Consider the following 12,645-nt stretch of genomic DNA (forward strand, 5'->3'; position numbering starts at 1 on the left):
TTAGCACTGTCGCCTCACAGCAAGAAGGTCGCTGGATTGAGCACCGGCTAGGTCAGTTGGCGTTTCTGTATGGAGGTTGGCTTACGGCTGGAAGGGCATATGCTGGATAAGTCGGCGGTTCATTCCACCGTGGCGACCCCTGATAAATAAAGGACCACGCCAAAGAAAAATGAATGAATAAATATATTATTATTTTTATTATTTTATAACAGGCCCGTAGCCTGGTGAAAAGGGTGGTTCTTTTTTCTCAAAAGTGTCCATTTTTGCAGTTATTCACCTTATGTTCTATTTAATGAGGTCTAAATACTGCATTTTAGTGACATTTTCAGCACTATTTTTAGCTAGTTGGATGGTCATCATAAGCAGACTTTTTGAGGTACCAAAGACATTTGCAAAATGTATAGAATAAAGGAAAATAAAAAAGACTTATTTTTAAATACAAATGTATAATATATAATAATAAATAAATAATATATCATTACAAAAAAGGAGTTGGAAGTTTTAAATGAAAAACAAACAAACTAGCATATTGTATTTTTTGGGGCAAATAACAAACTGGCCAGCATTGACGGCACTGGGCATTGGAAAAATAAACATAATAATAATGAGGAGCTTGACGATTTTTCTAGTCTCTTGTAAAAAAAGACTCCGGGCTCCTCATTAATTAAGAGGAGTTCTAATTATTTCATTTAATATTATTTATTGTTACGGGTCTGGCTTGCTGATGTGCGGAGCCAAGCAAGGTTTGAGTTCGTAACATACATTTTTGAAAGTTCATGGATAACAAAAATGGCCTAATTAATATTAAAATTGACTTTAATGTGGGCCGCTTTTGGTGCTTTAAAATTTTTTATTAGTATCTTTTTTCTTTCAAGAATAAGGTCCAAGATTCAGAATAAAAGTTGGGCTACTTGTAGTGAAAGATGACTTCACTTTCGTCATATTGCACAGTTGGATGTTGGACTCACTCATGAAAAAAATGATTGCATTAAAGCGTTCTTTGGGTTATTTTCACAATTTATGATGGCATAGCTGTCAAAATACGACAACTAAGCTCATGTATGGGACAAACTCTGGACCTTTTATGAGTTGGGGGGGTGGGTCTTTCGAACCACCCGAACCCCCCTGGCTACGAGCCTGAATAAGTACCGCTTTAGTCAACCTTTCATTTTAATTTTATTTAATTACTGTTACTATTAATACAGTTATTGAATTCTGAGTGAAATACAACAGGCTAGAAAGACTTTCCCTAAAATGAAGAGATGAAAAAAAAAAAAACTTTATTTCATAAGAAACTACTAAAATACCATATATACATTTGGTTTAGAACAGTTTCAGTGTTTTGTGTAAAACAATTATTGAGACACCTCTGATTTAAGATGTGCAGTATTATAACATTAAATTACATCTACCAGACATGTACAATGCACTGTTAAACCTCTTAAGTTATTTGGCACAATCTAATTATACAAGTCAATCATTGTAACACTTAAAGCAGGGGTGTCCACACTCAGTCCTAAAGGGCCGGTATCCTGCTGAGTTTAGCTCCAACTTGCTTTAACATACCCGCCAGGATTTCTAGTATATCTACCGGGGTGCCCAAACTCAGTCCTGGAGGCCCGGGTGTCCTGCAAAGTTTAGTTCCAGGGGCGGACTGGCCATCTGGCAATTCTGGCAAATGCCAGAAGGGCCGGACCATTTTTTTTAAATGTGGGCCGGTCAGTTTTTTATTTTTATTTTTTATTTTATTATTATTTTTTATATGTATTGTTTTTACATGCAGGCAGCTTTTATCTCGTGCAACATGTGAATATTATGATGACATTGATGATGGTAATAATAGTAATAATAATAGTAAATATTAATCATTTGGCCCAATCGGTGATAGTTTCAAGAGGGGTCGACTCAATCAAAGGTTACGCGGACATAATCAAAATCTGGCAAGAATGTCAAACAAACAGTACGTATGGTAATGTGGGCTGGTGTGGCTATAGTGCCAGGGCTGAATTTTTGTCCCAGTCCGTCCCTGTTTAGTTCCAACCCCAATCAGACACACCTGAGCTAGCTAATCAAACTCTTAAGCTGCGGTCACACTAGATTTTGTGTGTGCGAAATTCTGTCGTACAGTGCTGCGAAAAGGGATGGGATTAAACGAGATTATTAGACATTAAAAGAAGGGAACGATTGCTCCATGTTTTAAATTTCTGTCCTGAGAGGTCATGTTTTGATCCTCGGTTGGTCTCACACAGTCAAGTGACAAGATTTTACAGGTCAAAGTTCACCAAGCTTGAACTTTGCACCACGGCGAACTGTGAAACTTAATGCATGACCCTGCATTTCCGGTCTGACGCATTTGCGTGCGTATGAATGGATGTCTATGGGGAGAAAAGTCAAGTGTGACCGCAGCTTTAGGCTTTCTAGAAACATCCGCGCAGGTGTGTTAAGGCAAGTTGGAGCTAAAATCTGCAGGACGCCGGACCTCCAGGGCCAAGTTTGGACACCCCTGATCTAGTAAGACCTTAATTAGCTGGTTCAAGTGTGTTTGATTAGGGTTGGAGCTAATCTCTACAGAACGCCAGCCCTCCAGGACCGAGTTTGGACACCCCTGACTTAAAGGGATAGGTCACTCAAAACTAAATACTGTCATCAATTGTCACAATAGCACTGTAGGTGAATTGAAGAAGCTAAATTGGCTGTAGTGCAGGAGTTTGTGTGTGAATGAGTGTGTGTGTGAGTGTTTCTCAGTACTGGGTTGCGGCTGGAAGGGCATCCGCTGCTCAGTTAAAATAGTTGCGTTAAAAATATCCCAACATATAACCTAATTATAGGTTATTATAACACCTTCCCAACTATGGGTTATTTTAACCCAACGCATTGGGTTATTTTGATTAAACGTTTTTCTTTCCATTCTGGTATTACTATTGCTACTATTACTAGTACTACTATTTGTTTTAAATTATGGCTGTGTAAATAAATAACATGCAGTTTTTGAAAATGCTTGATTTCAGTTGCATTTTAAGTCCCAGACACAGCGTTTTTATCCATAGATCGGTTACAAAGCCCATGTTTGTATCATCAATAAGAGTGCTGGTGAAACGGATAGAATAGTTGTTAAATAAATAACCCAATAAAGGTTAAAAATAACCCAACAAAGCACCAAATATTTTGAACTTAACCATTGGGTTAAATAAATAACTCAACGGTTTTTAGTGTGTGTAAAACATATACTGGAATAGTTGGCGGTTCATTCCACTTTGGCGACCTCTGAAATAGAGACTAAGCTGATTGAATATTAATGAATGAATTGTCACAACTCAGTTTTACTTTCTTTAAAAAAAAAGAAGATATTTTGAAAAATGTTGGAAATCTGTAACCATTGACTTCCATGGTGTTTTTATAACTAAGTCAATGATTACCAATTTCTAACATTTTTCAAAATATCTTCTTTCGTCTTCAACAGAAAAAGAAACCAGTAAATAGTGAGTAGATTAAGATTTTGAGGTGAACTATCCCTTTAAATTTCTGTTCTCTTTTTTTTACAGACGTACATTTCTGAGGTCTGAAAGATTCTCCTATGACAGATCTCCCAGGTTAGATATGACACCGGATATTTACATCCTAATCAATCGTAAGTAATCATATAATATATAAAACAAGCTTGTTCATGATGACATATAGTCAATTCCAGGATGTTTCAATTGGAGAAAGATCTATGTAACTATTGGATCTCCGTATGCACAGTCGTTCTCGATGGCGACATTGTACCAGTTTCCTTTTCCTCCTTTATAAGCACTGGTGACAATCCTGGCCCAGCCTGATTCGCCCTATGACAGAGAAAAACACAAAAATATAACTCTTTATAATAAGTTTATTTGTAATGCGCTTTTTTTTTTAAAGTCAAGGCACTACAAGGCAAAATACTAGCAATACAAGGCAAGCAAAACAGCGCAACAATAAAAGATGCAATAAAACAATAAAAATATGGACCTCAAGATTGAATAAAAAGTTAACAAAATGATCATCCTAAGTTAAAAGCAATGCTAAAAAGTTGAGTCCTAAGAAGTTTCTTAAAACAGTCCAGAGAGGCAGCATTCCTAATGCTGATGGGGAGTGCATTCCACAGCTTAGGCGCACTGTATGAGTAAGCCCTCCCACCCATGGTCTTGAGTTTACAGCATGGCTGATATAGGATAAGTCCCGATGCAGAACGAAGACTGCAGGCTGGGGTGGGGAGAGTCACCAGGTCACAGATGTAACCGGGTGCTAGCCCATGCACTGCTTTGAGAGTTAAAATCAAGGTCTTAAAATCAATCCGTGATTTAATAGGAAGCCAGTGTATTTGTTGTAGCACAGGAGTAATATGGTGACGTGATGCTTGAGAAAATTTTAACATCAGCATAAACTGGAAGCTGCAACCTTTTTTCTTTTTTCTTTTTTTCGTATTTTGATGCAGTTCTTATAGACACAGAATACTAAATGAGAAAGCAGTGGGTTTGGCTTGTTTTTTCTACTGCGAGCTGATTGGATGTAGTAAAGTAGGCATTTCATTCAGAAAGATCTGGAAAGTGTTTGGGAAGAATTATTATTACAACCTAAGACTCCTCCAGCTCACCATTTCTGTTTGTTGTCAAAACTGACAGCAGGTGGGGCGTGGTTAAGTCTCTTAGCCACTCCCAACACCTCAGACTTAATCTGAGAATTTAACTGAAAAGCAACAGGAAGTCTATATACTACACGAACTGTAGTAGCAAACAAAGACACAAACCCCTCACTGCACATCAGCTGCACCTTCAGCAAACCTCCTAATACGTGCAGCACAATGACTTTTAAGATAATTTATGAGTGTCAAAAGTGCTGGATCTGCTCTGCAAAATATTTGACTGTGTCGTCGCATCACAAACGACTAAAAATAATACAAAGCAATATAACTAAAGCAATCTCCAGTGTGCTGAGCATGAGCGCTTCTCTTCCTGTTGAACTGAACAGCCACAGCATAGTTGATGTAAGTGTGCTCGGAAGGTAAAATGCAGTGTGAGTGCAGTTCGTCAGGGGAGAGGAGAAGGGGGGACAAGCGCGCTTCGGCACAGTTCAAGGCAACCGTGCCTAGTGTGAGTACACCCTAAGCCTAAGGAGAATGAATGAAAGAACAAATGTTTACTGCTCCATAATATTGCAAATGCTTCTTAAAATAAAATATAATATGTTTAATGTGGAAAAAAAGTTGTTGTTTTTTACCCAGACATATAAAAAGACAATATTTTAGGGCGGTAAATCACAATACCATGATATTTTTATCAAAAGCTTATCATAGCCTCAGAATCATATACCAGTCCATGCCTAGCACCAGACCTCTGGTAAAGCTGAATTGGTGAATTGCTGAATGCTGTTTCTTTACTAACCCAGAACTCGCCCCAGGAGTTTCTGACGATCCAGTATTCGGTCCCGTCCTCTGTGACGCCCCATCCCGCCACTGAGATGATGTGATTTGGTATAGACAGAATGTGAAACTCAGCAAACACCCCTCCATCATACGCCTCCAGGCCTTTAGTGGCCATTATTGCACAGCTACAACACAGAGTAATAGAGAACATGTTTCAACTCAGTTCATCCATATACAGATGAAGAATTATTAGCCCCCCTGCACATTTTTTTTATCCTCATTTTTATGGAAAGATTTCTTTCAACACGTTTCTAAACATAATAGTTTTTATAACTCATTTCTAATAGCTTATTTATTTTATCTTTGCCATGATGACAGCACAAAATATTTGACTAGATAGTTTTTAAGATACTAGTATTCAGCTAAAGTGACATTTTAAAAGCTTAACTAGGTTAATTAGGCATGGCTAATTAAAATGGTTTGTTCTGTAGACAATCAAAACAAAAATATTGCTTAAACGGGCTACTAATTTTGACCTTAAAATAGATTCTAAAAGATCCAAAGTTCTGACTGGCAGATTCAAAACCCTTCTGAAATTTCTTAATTCCTTTTCACATTTTTTATTTAGTGTAGCAGCATAACTAATACCATATATCAGCTTAAAAGGGGGATGCATTTTTCACTACCAATCATTTCACTTTTTTATACAATATAGATAAAATAACAAAAAGAAATGTAAAAATTAAATTAACATTAATCATAAAATAATCATGAAAACAATATTAATAACAAAATTTACACAAGTCAGGGGACATCAAATATTCATCTAACAGTCAAACTCTTCACTCAGCGGCCACTTTATTGGCTACACCTTACTAGTATGTGGTCGGGCCCACTTCTGCGTTTAGAACTGCCTTAATCCTTTGTGGCATAGCTTCAACAGGCTACTGGAGATTTTGCTCCATATTGACATGATAGCATCGTACTTTTGGTGCAAATTTGTCGACTACACATCCGTGATGTGAATCTCTCGTTCCACCACATCCCAAAGGTGCTCTATTGGATTGAGATCAGGGGACTGTGGGGGTCATTTGAGTAAAGTGAACTCATTGTCATGTTCAAGAAGCTGGAAGTAGCCATTTGAAGTCATAAAGGGATGGACAATACTCAGGTAGGCTGTGGCATTGACACAATGTTCAATTGGTACTAATGGACCCAAAGTGTGCCAAGAAAATATACCACACACCATTACACCACCACAAGGAGCCTGAATCGTTGATACAAGGCAATATGGATCCATGCTTTCATGTTGTTGACACCAAATTCTGACTCCGACACCATCCGAATGTCACAGCAGAAATGGAGACTCATCAGACCAGGCAACGTTTCTCCAATCTTCAATTGTCCAGTTTTGGTGAGCCTGTGTGAATTGTAGCCTCAGTTTCCTGTTCTTAGCTGACAGGAGTGGCAACCGATGTGGTCTTCTGCTGCTGTAGCCCATCCGCCTCAAGGTTGGTTGTGTTCAGAGATGCTCTTCTGCAGACCTCGGTTGTAATGAGTGAGTATTCGAGTTACTGTTACTTTTCTATCTGCTAGAACCAGTCTGGCCATTTTCCTCTGGCATCAACAAGGCATTTGTGCCCACAGAATTGCCGCTCACTGGATATATATATTTTTTTTTTACTGTTTTACACAGCGGATGCTCTTCCAGCTGCAGCCCAGTACTGGAAAAAAAACTGTATACTAAATAATATTAAATCTTTGTTCTTAGTCTGAAGAGGAGACTGTGAGGGAAAGCTTACTGGTTAATACATTTTTTAAAAAATGCGTACCTTTGAGATTAAAGCCAAGAGGTAAGTCTTTTACCCGTCTACAAAATCTGGATAAAGTAACCTTACATATTTAGTCCATTTGATCTGGATATTTCTGAATACATTCACATGCAAGATTTTAAGATTTTACCATAACATAAATGTCTTGGATTGACATGAATTCTGTATTAATTTATCAAATGTAAACACGTATTAGCACTGATTCTAAACATCCCCTTTTCAGTGAATATCAGCTGTCACCATCAGGAAAAAGACTGAGAATGCCAATGTGTAAAACTAATAGACTAAAGCTTTCGTTTGTTCCTACCTCCATAAAACTGTTGAACTGTACTAATAACACTGCTCCTGTAGTACGCTAGCACTTGACTGGGTTCTGTGTTTTATATATTTATACTTATATTTGGTCGTATACTGTAAACAATGTATGTTCTTAACTGTTTGTTCTTAATTATTTTGTTTTATTTATTTTTACTGTCTGTTTAGACAATGTTGTAGCACCTTTTATGCCCAAGACAAATTTACACCGGGGACAAATAAAGTTTAACCTAACCTAACCTAAATAGCGCTCTGTTAATAAACTAATATAATAAACATTAATTTATTCGCATCATATTCCCTTTACTGCTGTTTAGGCTCAACAGTGAATCACTTGTTGCTCACTACTTGAATTTATTTATGTTTAAATGAAAACATCGATTGTAAAACTTGCCTGATTGGCCCATTTTTAAAGATCTCAGCCTTCATTCGGTCTCGTCCTGAAATGTCCCCGTAGTCCCCTACCTTCCACACTGTGTAGTTTTTAATAATGGAACAGGAACCAAAAAAAGAGCATGTCCCACACTGATTAAACGGGTCACATTCTGCAAAAAATAAAGAAGAGTTTATACATTTAATATGCAAATAAGACATTTAAGATTTAAAATTTGCATGAAACAAAAGATGCAATCATGTTTAATTTGTTTTTAGGGGGACCTGTTCAAAGTTTTCACTCTGTTATATTGCAGCTGTAACAGGGTTATATTGTATCTCTCCACTTGCATACATTAAAATACTAATGAGAAGGAAGGGGTTAACATTTATTCATTGTTTTATATGTAGAGCGCCCCCTCTGTTACCTAAAAAGAAAGGATATTCATTGTAGTATGTAGGAGGAAGCCATTGCACGAGGCTAGTAGATTAGATCTGCGCTCATTTTTCTGTTCTAACTGTTTTCACAACAATAAAATCGATAAAAGATATATCAGAGTGAATATTTATTTACACAACGCAGAAGAGACGCAAAAGACTAGTTACACAGCCATTTGCTAAAACCATTTAAGCTCATCATTTTCCTTCATTGATGATACACACAGCAGCCCATATTGACAGAAAAACCCAGAACTGTTGACATTTTTGCAGATGTATTAAAAAAGAAAAGCTAAAATATCACTTATAGTATTCAGACCCTTTGCTCGGACACTCATATGTTGAACTTGGGTGCTGTCCATTTCTTCTGCTCATCCTTCAGATCGTTCTACACCTTCTTTTTAGTCTAGCTGTGTTTGCTTATACTGATTGGACTTAATTAGAAAAGCCACAAACCTGTCTATATAAGATCTTACAGCTCACAATGCATGTCTGAGCAGATAAGAATCATGAGGTCAGAGGAACTGCCTGAAGAGCTCAGAGACCGAACTGTGGCAAGGCACAGATCTGATCAAGGTACAAAAGAATTCTGCTGCACTTAAGGCTCCTACGAGCACAGTGGCCTCCATAATGTTTAAATGGATTGTGCAGTCAAACTGAGCTATTGGGGGAGAAGAGCCTTGGTGAGCGAGGTAAAGAAGAACCCAAAGATTACTGCGGCTAAGCTCCAGAGATGCAGTCAGAGATGGAAAAAACTTGTAGAAAGTCGGCGGCTTTATTGCAGAGTGCATGAAAGCCCACATGGAGTTTGCTAAAAAGACACCTGAAGGACTCCAAGATGGTGAGAAATAAGATTCTCTGATCTGATGAAACCAAGTTAGAACTTTTTTGCCTTAAAGAGCGCCCATTATACATAAAATAGGGTCATATTTTGGTTGTAAGGGTCTCCAACAACAGTCTAATATGCATGCAAGGTCAAGAAAACACTTTCATGATCTTTTAATATGCATTTATTTTTACCTAATTATCTCAGCGACACCCATATGAATCGTTCAGTGATTCATTTGTTCCCAAACCTCTCCTTAGCGCGAAGCTAATCTGCGCTGATTGGACCAATGACAGCCTGCTGTGATTGGTCGACACTGACAGCCTTCAGCGCAAGACAGAGTGAAATGCACAGCTTATCAACAATATAGAAGTATTCAGAGTGCAAACACGCTTCATATTAGTGTAAGGTGTGGATTTTGGCTGCCAGTGGGTGAATGACAGATGATGGACTTGAAAATACCAACTAATAAGAATTGTAGCCTCAGTTTCCTGTTCTTAGCTGACAAGAGTGTGATCTTCTGCTGCTGTAGCCCATCTGCCTCAAGGTTGGACGTGTTGTGTGTTCAGAGATGCTCTTCTGCAGACCTTGGTTGTAAAGAGTGCTTATTTGAGTTACTGTTGTCTTTCTATCAGCTTAATCAGTCTGGCCATTCATTCTCTGTAAACCCTAGATATGGTTGTGCGTGAAAATCCCAGTAGTTTCTGAAAAGTCCAGCCCGTCCCATTATGATGCTCGATTTGAACTGCAGCAGATCGTCTTGACCATGTCTACATGCCTAAATGCATTGAGTTGCTGCCATGCCATTGGCTGATTAGAAATTTGCGTTAACACGCAGTTGGACACATGTACCTAATAAAGTGGCCGGTGAGTGCATGCATGCAACTTGTACGAGATTTTCATTGCAACTCTGTGTGTTCTTGCAGACTCAGAGTTTGAAGACTTACTTTGGTTTCGAGCCTGATAGTTATTGCAGGTCTCGTCAGGAATGCCGTGCTCATTCGCATATGCGTAAACACCCAGATGATCTCCTCCAAAGCATGACCCCGCCTTGCCACAGTCGATCACGTTCTGCACTGACAGGTATGCAGAAGGCCACGCCCCCTTCCTCTTAATGTTGATGCGGTCTAAATTTGGAATAAGGCAGAATAGCTTGTTGAATGACTCAATGCTAATGTACTATACTATTACTATATTATACTATTTACTGGTACTTTGTTTTTACCTGCGAGAGCACTAGTGGAGCCCATAGCCCAGCATGAGCCACAGTATTGTGGGATGTGTTGGTTGCGGGTGATGCTCACATAGTTTTTCCCATCAATGTTGCGCCAGTCCCAGGAGGCGGGGAGATCAGAGACGTTTAAATATTCATGTGGACGAGCATATGTCCTAAAATATGAATTATTACTATTATTATTGTCAATGTCTTACAAGTTTGTTAAATGATAGAGAATATAATATACAGTTGAATGCAAAATTATTCACCATCCTGCGAATTTTTTTATTTTTTATTTTATATATATATATATATATATATATATATATATATATATATATATATATATATATATATATATATATATATATATATATATTTCCCAAATGATGTTTACATTTTTCACATTATTTCCTATAATTCCCCTTACTTTGTACTGTTTAGAAATGTGTTGAAAAAAATCTTCTTTCCATTAAACAGAAATTAAGGGGAAAATATACAGTGGGCTAATAATTCTGAATTAAACTGTAAATAGAATGTAAAGTGCTTTTTAGATTTAATAATTCTAGCATGTGCTAAGTACTGTAGTTATTAATTAAGTTATTACAATATTCTATCTAAATTTACTAAATGTTTGAAATGTTTAATTAAAATACAGCGATAATTCATGTAATATATACCAAATTGTTTTTGAACGTTCATGAATTAGGACACATTTACTTGATTAAAATAAATGACTTTTTTTTTCTCAAAAACAATTTATAAATTTGAAACATATAAGTGCATAAAAGTAATTTTGTTTCAAAAACATAAGCCTAGACAGTCTAAAAAAACTTTGTTTTTTTTCTCTTCATTTGAATAATTTTTTTTTCCTAAATCCATTAGGTTTTTTTTTTAAACACGCGTACATTTAATTTTAACATAGATTTTTTTCCATGTTTTTTTGAAAATCTGATTTTACATCAATAAATAGGGGGCTAATAATTAGGGGGGGGGGGGGTTAATAATTCTGATTTCAACCATATTTATTATTTATTGTATGTAGTTTCAAATGAAATTATTACTCCAGTCATTATTGCTTTTATTACTATTACTATTATTTTATTAATAATAATAATAATAACAATAATAATTAATATTAGAGTGATTTCTGAAGGATTATGTGACTAAAGTACTGAAGCTGAAAATTCACCATTAAAATCACTGGAATAAATGATTAAATTAAATTATAATCTACTTTTAAACAGTTACTTTATAGTGAATAACTTTTTACAATTTTACAATGTGTACTGTATTTTTGATTAAATAAATGCAGCCTTGGTGAAAAAATTTGCTTATTTTAAAACATTTAAAAATCCTACTGACCTTATAACTTTTGACTGGTAGTGTATATTGAATGTTATTTTGCACATGCAAAAAATTAAATAAATAAATATGTTATTACCATAGTAAAGTACATGTAAAATATATAATTATCAGCTTAAATAGCACTTCACAATAGTAGTGCATTATGTGGTAAAATCATACACAAAAATATCCATAATACACCACATAAAAAAATTACTATAGTCATTTATAGTACATACTACGGTGTTTTTTGAGCTGCAGAGTGTAATATACTGTATTATAGTATTTACAGCAATTTTATTATCATTAATTTCTGGTGTGTTGAAGTAAAATTAAATGTAGAGTTTTAGAAAACGTCATTTGTTTACATTTCAAAACATGTACCACAATACATATGATTTCCACAACAGATAAGCAAGTAATGCAAGTACTTTACAATATGGTTCTATTATTTACTATAAATTATTTTTTTCACGCGGGACCTTTTGTAAGGTTTTGTTGTTGCGATTAAAATAACTATTACAATGAAGATATTTCCTACTTTATGAATGACGGTCTGTGGTCTTTCATCGGTTTATAACATGAATCTGGAAGAGGCTGAACTTCAGTGAATCCTTCAGTGTGTACAAACACATTAAGCAGAAATGAAAACCACAACACAGCAGGCGCCATCATGAATGTTTACATCCGAGTTTGACACTTTAGAAAAACGAAAACTAGAGTTTTGGCGCCCTCTAGAGCTCAGGAGAGGGAATATGCACACCGACTTCACAGTCAGCCAGCCCCAGGGCTTCCGGTCCCATACAAAATCACCGCGTTTAAGATCTGATTTCTTTGAAAACGGCGATCTCTACTGCCTGGCTGAGATAAGATATAAAGTGGGTATCAGCCCAAACAGGAAGAACTGCATTACATTCTG

The 12,645-nt window shown here is 36.4% G+C and overlaps 1 protein-coding gene across 9 annotated transcripts; it reads right to left on the minus strand.

Moving 5' to 3' along the window:
• Positions 1-1,255: 1,255 nt before the first annotated feature.
• On the minus strand, positions 1,256-12,421 carry LOC100333521 (cathepsin Z). Of its 9 annotated transcripts, none has more exons than XR_012394911.1 (7): positions 12,268-12,421; positions 10,389-10,552; positions 10,111-10,290; positions 7,922-8,072; positions 5,400-5,565; positions 2,621-3,824; positions 1,256-1,502 (listed from the first exon to the last, which is right to left on the minus strand). XR_012394911.1 is itself a non-coding variant. In XM_002660961.8 (6 exons), the coding sequence occupies exons 1-6, from the start codon at positions 12,399-12,401 to the stop codon at positions 3,711-3,713; spliced, it is 909 nt and encodes a 302-aa protein (XP_002661007.3). In that variant the 5' UTR covers positions 12,402-12,421; the 3' UTR covers positions 1,256-3,710. The 9 variants fall into 9 exon arrangements, 1 of the variants encoding a protein (XP_002661007.3); XR_012394910.1 differs by having other exon boundaries at positions 1,256-1,532; positions 2,591-3,824; XR_012394909.1 differs by having other exon boundaries at positions 1,256-1,611; positions 2,591-3,824.
• Positions 12,422-12,645: the final 224 nt, after the last annotated feature.

Source organism: Danio rerio, chromosome 2, assembly GCF_049306965.1.
Source record: "Danio rerio strain Tuebingen ecotype United States chromosome 2, GRCz12tu, whole genome shotgun sequence".
Classification (NCBI taxonomy): domain Eukaryota; kingdom Metazoa; phylum Chordata; class Actinopteri; order Cypriniformes; family Danionidae; genus Danio; species Danio rerio.

Coding starts and splice junctions, on each gene's coding strand:
- LOC100333521 (XM_002660961.8), bottom strand. CDS start 12,401: ATGATGGCGCCTGCTGTGTTGTGGTTTTCATTTCTGCTTAATGTGTTT. Junction 10,553..12,267: donor CACAGACCGTCATTCATAAA/GTAGGAAATATC, acceptor TTCATATTTTAG/GACATATGCTCGTCCACATG. Junction 5,566..7,921: donor TTTAAAAATGGGCCAATCAG/GCAAGTTTTACA, acceptor TCTGTGTTGTAG/CTGTGCAATAATGGCCACTA.